The following is a 12,051-nucleotide window of genomic DNA, read 5'->3' on the forward strand; positions in this document are numbered from 1 at the left end:
CAACACCAAGCTCCCATACTTTTTGAAATGAAAAATTCCCAAAGCTACAGATTTCCCCTCAGCATTCCAGGGAATTTGCTGCTGATTTGAGCTGCAGATGCTCTGCAATGCAGAGCTAAAAGAAAGAAAACATTATTTTCAGTTAACATGGGCACCTCCCCGCTTCTATAAAAAGGAGCACAAGTGTGTGTGTGTGGTTTTTATTCACCTCAGAAATAAGGCAACATCCAACCAGAGATGTAACCAAGCTACAGACTTCCAGCAAAAGGCCAGACACCTGCTCCTTGCCATGGAACCAGCCATAAGCTCAGCCTCCCACTCACAGATCCTTCTTACTAATCAGTACAATGCATAGGAATTGTATTTATATATGTGGAAAAAAAAAAGGTTTTGCATTAGAAATAAAGTTTAAAAAAAAAAACCCAACACAGACTTGAACTAGGTTTTTTTCCTCTCATTTTTTATGTCTCATCTGCTGTTGGTATGGCTGCGTTTTCTCTCACATGCTCATTATTCTTTAATGATGCCTATTTGTAAATAGCAAGATAAGATGCAATTAAGCCATTAGACTCTAAATAAACAAACATACTAATTAGGTTTTTTACAAGGATTTCTTTTTTTAGGCAAGGGATGGAATTTACCTTTCATTAGTCTAACCTAATTGCAATAGTGCCTGATAAAAAGTCAACATAAATGAGGGACTTTAAATGCTTCCACCATATGAAGGATGAGCTGGCTCTTCTCCCTCACTAACATTCCCTATTCTCTTAATAAGGCAAAAAAATTGGCACAGGAATATTGTTCAAAGGTTCAAGGACAGATTTTGCCAGGGGCCAGTCACACTTAGGGAACACTCACACCAGTCCAGCATTATTACAGAAGATGAAATGGATTTTGTCTCTTTTTTCCTTTTTCAATTAAAGCATACCAGGAATTTCACAAGGATGAAAATGATGTCTGATCTTCCACAATGTAAATCTATGGGAATATCAATACACACCTGAGAGCTTTGGGCACAGTAATCCTGTGGAGGGAGCAAAGCTGAGGACATTTCTCACAAGTCTTTCTCTACTTTTTTCTATTCTTGTTCCCTTTTCCCAATGGGAAGGACTCTTCCACATCTTCCTCATTCTTCATCAGACTAGCAGAGAACACTTTCCAGTTTACATGCCTTTGTTAATTTAAGACATCCTTCCCCTGCCCATGTCACCTCAAACACTGACTTAATGCCCTTTAAATGCTGATTTTAATGCTTTTTAAATGCTGGTTCTCCATCTTAAGGCACAAACTGTGAAGCCACTGCAGTCACCAGTCCCACTGTGAGCTCAGGAGTGATTCCTTAAACACCATCCCAAGGGTTCCCTTAAACACCAAAACCAAGCTGCTGTTTCCAAGACAGTAAATCCCTAAATGAATATTCATCCTACAGGCTTAAAAATCAGCTGCCCAAGCCACCAAACAGGACCACCAGAGCCACATCCCCTCCATGAACCTGCCTGCTTTTATCCCCTGCCTGCTGAGCACTGCTTTCCTAATAAACCACCCAACAGGGAAGAAGGAAGGTTTACACTGCAAAGCACTCTGCAAATAGGAAATTATTTTGGAAATAACAGCACTGAATGGTTTCCAATCAATACAACATCAATACCGATTTCGAATCACTTTGCAAATTCCTCCCCTCACTCCTCCCAGTTCTCCAGCATCAGGGTCTCATGCACAGAAATCAGTCTGGTGCCTTTCTTAATGGGCAAATAATAAATTTCAGCATACATTTTCCCAACAAAAATAATAATGGTTTTATGTAAAACACTAATAACCAACGAGACACAAGGAATTATTCAGATTCAGGGAACAGATGTCTGGCCTATTTGCAATTAATACAACCCACTGCCACACAATCAGACTGCTGCAAATGCCGGGAACAAGATCTGAAAGTTCAAATGCAAATGTGTCTGGTTTTAAGGAGACTGAATAAAACTCTATAAAAACTTGCTTCATATTTTTATATGACAGATCTATTAAAAATCTAGGCAGCATTATAAATTTATAAAAATCAATTTAAAAGCAAAAATTTGTAAGATAACCTGGAAAGAAAAAAAAAAAAAATCATGATTCCTGACCTGAGTTTGGCAGAAACAATTCAGTTATTTGGGTTGGAAGTTACTTATACATATCATTATGCTTTAGAAACACAAATTACAGAAAACAATTCCATTATCTGCAAAAATATTTACCCAGCAATTGTAAATTCTGTAGTACTTCTTTACAAATATTGAGGATAAAAAGAATTTAAAGACAAAGTAGTTCCCAGACATTGATAAGAAAATAAGCTTCTTCCCTAAGTAGGACTGTCTAGGTGCATGATGGTCAGGAACTCCTATTTCTCAGCTGGAAAAGTAGGGTTGAAGTTTACTGCCTTCTAAAATCTTTCTGTTATTAATGAGTAAATTCTACAGAGGATATGTTTCATGTAAAAAATATTATGAATTTTGATAACAGAAACAAGGTATGTGAAACAATCACAAAATAATTTGATTATTATAGTCGGAAAAATAATTTATCTAGGAATATGACTAATCATTCAAGGAAAAAATGTAGGTATTTTCATTCATTAAAAATTAGCTAATGTTTTCTTAATATACAAGATAAGGTTTACCTATTTAAAATTCTTGTCATTTCACCAACAAAATCTCACAAAAACCTTAAGGAATCCTCAGTTCCCCGTGCTGCTGCTAGAAATTAATTTTGCATTATACAGTTATTAGAGCTGATATAATTCTATGTTTAGTCTATTTTATACATAATGCTATTAAAAGATTAATTGAAAAATCACTGGTGAAGACTGGGATTAAACAGCACCTTGAAATGCCACAATAAACTGCTTTTAAAATCGGCTGAGGATCTCACACAGCTCTGAAAGGTTTCAATTATTTATGTGTTTGGCCTGTGTAGCATAAATCCAGACTAATGAGGTACAATTGCTGTGTATAAATCTAAAGCCTAAAAAACCTCCTCATTGTCTGGAGGCAGCAGTTCATTTTTCTCACAGGATTTTGCAGCTTCTGGTCAGGGAGAGCCCAGCTGAGTTACTCACCAGCAGAGTCTGACCAGCAGGCTCACACAGCTCCTAATTATTACAGACTTCCAGAATTGGAAGGGACTTCTGGAGATCATCTCATGCAACCCCCTGCCCAAGGCAGGGTCAGCAGGAGCAGGTGACACAGGAGCACACACCCAGGTGGGTTAGGAATGTATCCAGAGCAGGAGACTCCACGCCTTCCCTGGGCTCCTCTTCCAGAGCTCTGCCACCCTCCATGGAAAGAAGTTTATCACAGAATGTTCTGAGTTGGAAGGGACCCACAAGGATCACATGCCCAACTCTGTTGCCCTTATTCTTAAGATTTTCTAAAGCCTTCTGATTTTACATTCTTGTAGAGAACTTTCTCACACAACTTTCTATAAACAATCTATTGTTTTGCATTCCTCCATAGAGGAGGAGAAACTTGATGTACTAGTAGTTTTTCCAATGTCATTGGAGAGGTGGCACATTCACCCTCCAATCCACTGTCACCTTTGGTAAAGTATAAATGCTGGGGTCAGAAAATAAACTTCCACTTTTTCACCTTTGCAATAGCAGCGGCTCGCCTCCTGCTTCCACGTGTCCTACAGTGACACAACTCTTATGTGAATGGCCCACAAAGAGGTCAAACCCACAAACCTGGCATCACTGGCACCATGCCCTAACCAAGGGAGTTCATCTCAGGGCTCTTCCTCACGCTGAAGTGAAACTTTTCATGGTGTCTTTTAGTTTATGGCTGTAACTCCTTCTCCAGTCACTGGGCACCACTCAAGAGAGTTTGGCACTGACTTGACACCTCTTGGAGACACTGACATGGATTGCTGAGATCCCCTCTGAGCCTTCACTTCTCCAGACTAACCCAGCCCAGCTCTGCAGTGTCACCTCATCAGAGAGCTGCTCCAGCCCCAAATCCTCTGGGTGCACTCCACAGGAGCCCTCCAGCAGCTCTTTGTTCTTCTTGAAAAGAAAGACATCTTCCTGCACCACCAGATGTATCTTAGTGGCGCAGGTGCCACCTCTACAGCTAAGGACATAAACAGATTTCCACGTGCACATGAAGTTGTAGAGTTAAAACTTTCTCTTCTCTCTTGGGTCTTCTTCCTAAAAATAATTTGTTTGGCAAAGGCCCCAACGTTTCTTGAGTTTCAAAGAGTCTCCCAGACCCCCTTTTCCCCTTCTTGCCCATCTCCCTCCAATCATTTACACGTTTTTAAGATATGTATAGTGCTTACCAGTGCCTTTGAAGGTGAATACACAGGTTTTCTCTGGTAGATGGAATGATTGTATTTAAAGATCCTATAAAAATTAGACCTTTGCATCAAGGACCTTCCCAAGACACCAGGTGTGCTATGAACAGTCCAAGGATTGAGATTATACAGTTAGTTAATTAACTCTGGGCAAACAGTTTGGCTGTGAAATATTTTGATAAAATGAACGTTATGTGGAGCCTTTGGCACTGAGGTAAACCACACTGCTGCAGGGGAGCAGCTCCAGATGTAACTTGGGCTAAGTTCAGAGTGAGAAATCACAAGTGCTGAAGAAACCTCCCTCCTTCTGGGGGAGGTGCTCTTCACACTGCCCATCCCTCAGCACCTTTTTCACTGAAGGATCTGTGGCTGAAAACAGCAAAAGCTTTTGTAGCAGTCAGGGCCAGATGGAAAGTGCCATATTGGCAACATCAACTGAGACAGATGGGGAAGAGGGAAAACCTGGCTAAAAGCAAAAATGATAAACCCATCACACAATCACACACAAAAATACTTTAAAAACAATCTTTTTGATCTCTGATCCAAGGAAAATATGCACACCACTGGTTCAACATGGGGCTGGGATCTTGATTTAGAGAGCAACCGCCACATGGAATTCACTCTGTTACTGCTGCTGGTGAAAGGTACTTCCTTTAGTCACCACCCAACCTTGTTCCTTGGAAGTCATTTCCTAATGATGCCTGAGTCTTGAAAAACATCATCTATTTCCACACCACCTCAAAAAGCCACCGAAAGTGGAAGGTACTTCAGTATGCAAAGAAAGGCTCCAAGAGAATGGAAAGCGTTTCAAAGTAGGGAAGCAAAACCAGACATTTTTTAACAGAAAAACAGATAAAACACAAAGTCAGCTTAAGAGGAAATGTAAAAACTTTTAAGACTTATAAGTTCTTAAGACTGCACTGATGAATTCCATTATTTTCTGGAATATATTTTTCCACTTGATGAATCCAACAATTGCAGATTAAATGTTTTAATGCCAGCTGTGTATTTTAACCTCTGACTCAGTTAATCTCTTGTGAATTTGTGGCTGTTCAAAGAAAGTTAATAATGAGATGTTAGACAGTTGATTAATTAAAACTAAATACAATTAAAATACTTAAACATTAAAAATAATCACAGCAAGAGTTGCTATAGGGAAATTTCCACGAGAAATGTGAGATGCAAAAGACTGAACTGGCCACAGTTCTTCATTTATGTACGTGTGTATTTTCTAGTTTTATTTAAAATTTGGCAAAATATGTGACTTCTGCCTTTCCCTAGAAGGAAATCAGCATCCAGCTGCCACACCATGGACTCCCACTTAACGTCTTAGAGCTCTGAAGACTTCTTCTGCTGTAAGCACAACAGCTGCCTGTAAAAATGGATGTGAACAATAGCTTCCTCTGCAATCAAGTCTTGCTTGGTCAGGCAGAAATAAGTCAAATGTATTGGACTTGTTTATCTCAAATCCAGCCTTTACTGCTCATTTACTTCAAAGGCAAATTCTTAACTTCATCATATAACAGAAATTCACTGACCCAAGAGCAATGCGAACAAATTTAAATCATATTGGTTTCCTTCTTCTTTTCTTCTTCACAACATTCTCTTCCTTCTTAATTATCATGATTAAGATTCACTCGTTGCCAAGTCTGCCAAAACCCACAGTGAATATTTAAGTTTTGTGCTCATATTTCTACAATCACATTTAACAATAAAGCAATAGATCTTCTGTTTAAAAGGGAAATTATTTTTATCACTTATTTGCCTAAGAGCAAGAAAGATGCTGCATTGCTGTGGCAAATGAAGAATGATATGTTTCTGGGAAAAAAAACATCTTTAATAACCTGCATTTTTGGGACAGTAATTCAGCCTGTGAAGACAATCAACTCAAGAGATTAAATGTTTCAGCTTACCAGAAGCATTGCAGAGGTTCCATTTGGCCGGGAGAGCTGGATGGACATTTCAGGGAACATCCTATCAATCCGACTGATCACATCATCCACGTATCTACCAACCAAACCAAACAGCAGCATTAACACAGGGGCTCTCTCTCACACAGATTATAAAAACTATGCTTTAAAAAAAATTTATCCTTTATAGGAATTATAATTTTAAAATTTATCCTTTTTAACCCTGTTCATGGGTCTTTCCTGAATCAATTTCTCTCTGATACCTGCGTATTTTTCAAAACCACTTGCAAGCAATAATTCAAAAAGTTATTGATAAGAGGAAACAAACCAAAGTTCTCTGCAAGTTGTTTTGAAAATCAATTACTCTGCCCTTAAAAACATGCACTCACTTAAATTTTAGTCCAAATCTGTCAGCTGCAAACTCCTGCATTGTATTTCTATACTTTCTCCTCATGAGGGTTGAAGGACACATGATTACCATTACTCTTCCAGTGTAGGAATTCACAGGCTGTCATGTCCTTACTCTCTCTTTGATAAACTTAACAGATACAGGTTTTATCAAAGTCTTTGGATGATTCTTAGGGGTGTTTTTTTCCCCCTGGATCTTTCCAATTTATTTCATGCACTGGTGAGTCTGAAATTGGCTGGTAAATTCCAGATGTTTCTCTGGAGCAATCAAACACAAAGGTAAAACAACATCCTTTTTGCTGGGTGTAATCTCTGTTTCTGAAGGCCAAGGTGAGCTGGCACACAGCTGTCCTGCTCCCTGGGATCAAATTAAGAGATGACCTCCATTAACACTAAAAGAGCCTTACAGAGACCTTGTTTCCCAGGACACATCACCCCAAGCCATGGACATGCCACTTCAGCCACTCCTCTGGACACATTAAAATCCAAATATTTGCTTTAGCAGAGTTCCCAGGACAGTGTGTATCACCTGTGCACTGATCTATCCCCATTTACAAACTCTGCAACTCAACCAGATTCATAAATGAATTCGTAAATAAAACTGTTTCCATGCTAAACCACATGCATGCTTTGAAAAAAAAGGACTTTGGAAAAATTGGTTGCCTGAGTTAGATTAACAGTAAAACTCAAAAAAAAAAAAATCTAATTATTTCCCTTTAATCTGCTTAAACAAAGGCAAAAAAATTGTTGAATTGCTGCTCTTCAAAGTAGCTAATTTCTAATGTTAGTGCTAAAACCTCCTGAACATCAGTGAGGTGCTATGCTCCAATTGCTTCTTTGCAAAGGATTAAAACAATCACAAAAAATAAAATCAAATCAGGAAAGCTACACCCCTTCAGCTGGTAAAGTCAGCTTTTAAAAGTAACCAAAGAATGAAATGGGTTATGACAACTTTGCACAAAAGCCTTAATCCACACTTGTCATTGTGCAGAACAAAGTTCCCCCATTCACTGCAATGACTCATTAACACTTGCTGCTGATAAGAAAAGCCAAAAACATCCAGAAGCCAAGAACTTCCTCACCACTGGGAAATAAGAGGAACCAACTACACATGGACAGCACCAACCCAACTCATTTCAAACACTGCTGAATCCCAGACTGGTGCCATACAGCAGGAGAGCTTATATTGCTTCATAAATGCCATTACTCCTGCAAATAAATTAATCTCTTGCATGTGGGATCCAGGGATGACTGGCCGTGGTACGGGCAAGGAGAGATTCTGTGGTTCTGAACATGTTGTGATGCAGATTTTTGCATAGCTTAAGTTTTCCAATTTGCCAAGCTGAAGCCAATAAGTTAAACCAAATAAGAAGTTGTGGAAAACAATACACTGGCATAGTCAATGCATTAAGGAAGGAAAATTGAAGCAATTTTAAATCATGTGAACAACAGTTGGACGTGGGCACTTAATCTGCTTACGTCCTTCTGAAAATCCCAGTGGACATGTACACTCATACTTTGAAAATGGGATGCATGCTGCCTGGAGGTAATCAATTCTTCAAAGTCTTTCTTAGATGACATTATTTTTAAATGTAAAATTGTCTTGACCATGAGGCTTAAAATCTGACTCAAACCCAACTGTCACCTTGTACTACATGAGCACTGTAAGACAGAACAGGGAATTCACAGGGCTGTAGAATCTTCCCTTTAAATGAAATCACACATACAGCAAACCAGAAATCTCCTGATTTGCATTAACCACCTTCTGAAAGCACTTAAAGGTGAGTTACTATGACTTTTTGGGCTTGGTTGCCTGTTAATTTTGTACCACTTTTCATAGATCAGTTGACAGGAGGAAAATGAAAACCACGTGCTGCAGGAAATGTGCTGTTTTATTCTGGCAGTTCTGTCAGGAGCACCACACAGGGAGCCTTTTCCTTCTCTTCTCAATCAATGAAGATCCCAGACCAACAGGAGAAAAGAGCATTGATGTATGCAGCATTGCTTTGTGCCTCTACGCCTTTTACCAATTAGTCATCAGGCTTTCCTGAGCACTCAGAACAAAGATTCTTCCAAAAACACATATATAATTACTCAATTAGCCTGACTGGATTGTGTATTGTATCAAATACGAAATGACAAACAACCTTATCTAAGGCAAAATTCTATAGATTTGCCCTTCTGAGAGGACATCTGGTAAAACATCTTGTGAAGGGATGGACATGAGAAATCAGGTGCAGTGAAGTGATGTAAAAGTGTAACTGGTGATGACTTCAGAGAAAGCCAGGGAACACGTTAAAGAAGAGATAAAGTGCACTCCTGAGGCTGTTTGGGAAGAGGGACAGAGAAAAAGCTGTCTGGAACTTATTTTGTAGAACTGAAATACATACATTGACTGCCAAAATAAGCACTTACAGAATTTACGCATCTCTGTCCAGTTTTAGCTCAAAATACGATAGTTCTTATTTATGTTACCGAACCTCTTGCCCAGTCTCAGAGAAGCAAAGCACTTGAGGATGGAGAAAAGTCTAATTTTACTTTGCCAACAAGCACTTCTAACTTCTGACGTCCTTTGCACATCTCAGTTTTCTCCTACGTACTAAAGATGATGGCTGGGACGAGCATTTACCCAGATGAAATAACACAAAGTGGGGAAAAGCAAATGGCAATAGGTCTGTTCAGACATTTGGCTTATTTTCATCTTAAGAAATTAATGGAATTCTCAGAATTAAATAAGCAGAAATTTCATGTCCTAGAACAAGCATTGTTCCACCTACAAAGGGCTGAAGAGAGTGTCTAGACAAATTCCCTATTGCTTCTCTGGATGTAAAGGTGGTTCAAAAAGGTCTGAAGCCAGGCTGCAAAAGACTGTACCAAATAATCTCAATTTTTCAGCACAGAATTTTAACTCTTTATAGACAGAATTTCATATTATGAACTATACTAGGTCTCAAAAAACATTTAACAACTTCTCACTGCAACATCCTGAGTTAGTCCCATTCTATTTAAAAGGCTTTAAGTAACTTCATCAACACCTGCACCCTAATCCAGATCCATGTGTGCCTCCTAATCCAGATCCCTGAACATCCTACTCAGAAAAGAACAACAGACTCAACCAACAGGTCTTCACCTCATTAAATCTCATCAAGCACTAAACCATTTCCTCAGCGTAATTTTATTGGTCTGGGAGGAAATTTTTAAAACACCTTCAACAGCAGGTTTGTACCAACTTTCCCCTCCCATTTTTTCTTTTTCTTTCCTTCATGACACAGGTTCATGATTCTTCAGGAGGTATTAAAATTAAATTTTAGATACAAAATCTTATGTTATAAAATGCTAATACTATCATTCAGGGGTTTGCATCTGAATGTGCAGAGCCAGCCAGTCCATCAGATGCTCTCAAAGGCTGTCAACACTATAAATCACTATTTTTATTTTAATGTAGAAGAGTTATTTTTTCCACAAACGTGCCAGATTAACAATACAAAAGTCAAAACAAATCTACTTCATGAACATCAGCAACGACTAAAATTAATTCAAAATATTACACTTCAAATAAAGCATTGTTATGAACATGCAGAGAAACCAAAAATAGAACAAAGTAATAGAGATATGAATTTAAAAACTCTCTGCCATTTTGCCAAAATTATACACAAAAATCCTTTAGTCCCTATTAGAGAAACAATGACTGGGACATGCAGAAGACACCTTTGAAGCCAGTTAGAAAATACTGTTTAGAAAGGCCTCATTATCTATGCAAAACACTCACTGAGAAGTTTCATGCTAAAACATCAGGTTGACAATGTAGAAATAATTCAGGAGCCATTTTTGTAGATAAATGGTCTTGTACCATCTCTTTGATTCACATAAAGGCCCCCCAAAAGACAGCAACATAGGAAAGTAATTCATTATAAATGCCTTTCAATTTCACACTGGACAGATGGCATCACTCTCTAATGTGACCTCTCTTTTAAATTTTTTTTTATTTTTACTGGATTAGATCCAGCAATCCACTGTTAGTCCATGTTTAACAGCTTAGACAAGACTTGAATAGCATTTTTCCCACACAGTGTTTCACTTGCATGCTGTTCATTTTTTCCACCCAACACAACAATTCAAAAATTAGAAATATAGGTATTAATAATAATTTTCTTTTGGAAGAAAGAAAATTTTGCTAAGTGATCTCGGGAAGATGGAGATAAAGAGAAAAGGAGTAAAAATACACATGAAAGAAGTTAATCTTTCCTATACACTTAGCAGAAAACATCACACGTAAGACAAAAATAAACTCTACAATTCTGTCAAATCTGGATTCATGATATTTTGGAGAGCAACCGGGGAAACTCTCCACACATCCTCTCACTTACTAGCACAGTATTTACTTGCTCACAGAATATATTTTTTTTTTTTGGCTTTCAGTTAATATTTTCAACCCAGTTAATAATTTCTTTTTACATGTGTGATATTTCAGAAGCATGAGCTGGCCCTGCTGCACATGTTGGGTTGGTTGATGGAGGCATCGGGGGACAGCGATTGCCTGCACTCATTCCAAGACCTATGGAACAGCTATTTTTGGCAGATTCAACATACAACTTCAAGACTTTAGCAGCAGCAGAATTTAAAATATTATAGACTTACAAAGAAATTTAATAGTTTTCAGGCAGCCTGATTGGAGAAATAGTATATTTTAACACATACAGGGTAACCATAGTTCTAGTGTGATTTATTCATCACGGAATTTAAGTTTTAATTTGATTCAGCTACCTGCTAGGCAAGTCTCTGCAGGTAGCAAATTCAAGTTGATAGAAGGCTTTTCAGAAGCATCAATTAACAATAGTTATTAAAACAGTGACCTCTGCCAGCTCTGGTGAGATGACACTTCCTGCTTGGATAGGCAATGAAGAGCGTGAAAAGAAATTCAACACCGCTCACGCTGAGAAAGCGACTTCACATCTCAAGACTAAATTAGACAGCTGGCACCATCCCTGACATCTGTACAACAATCCTGGAAGTCTCTGCCTCCTCTCCCAAATTCCACAGGTTATGTAGAATTTTTTTTCATTATTATTGTTAACACAGGCTCTTGCTTTTCACTTCTACAGAGCCTCTATAAAATGCTCACGGTTTCCTGGCTCTGGTACTAAACTCTCTTGTTTTGAGCAACTTCTCCTCCAGCTATGAGTTTCCTTGCCAGGCTGTTTTCTCATACAGTTGTTAACACCATCCTCTTGTCCTTTCTGAACAAACTGCTTCAGCAGTTTCCTCTCTCTTCTCACCCAATTTCCAAGTTTCTCGTGGTGGAAGATTCCAGCCAGGATCCTCTTGGCTCATCTTTCTCTTCCCTTCTCATCTGCACGTTGACTTGGTCTCTGTTACTCCTGCAACGCCTCTGTTCCTGCTATAAAAT

General features: G+C 38.6%; 1 protein-coding gene across 1 annotated transcript in view; it reads right to left on the reverse strand.

The window, feature by feature from the left end:
• Positions 1-12,051, reverse strand: part of MED27 (mediator complex subunit 27) — an 82,592-nt gene that overhangs the window by 20,454 nt on the left and 50,087 nt on the right. Inside the window, 1 exon segment of the mRNA NM_001245331.2 lies at positions 6,240-6,333. Coding sequence (NP_001232260.1) covers positions 6,240-6,333 — 94 coding nt within the window.

Source organism: Taeniopygia guttata, chromosome 17, assembly GCF_048771995.1.
Source record: "Taeniopygia guttata chromosome 17, bTaeGut7.mat, whole genome shotgun sequence".
NCBI lineage: Eukaryota > Metazoa > Chordata > Aves > Passeriformes > Estrildidae > Taeniopygia > Taeniopygia guttata.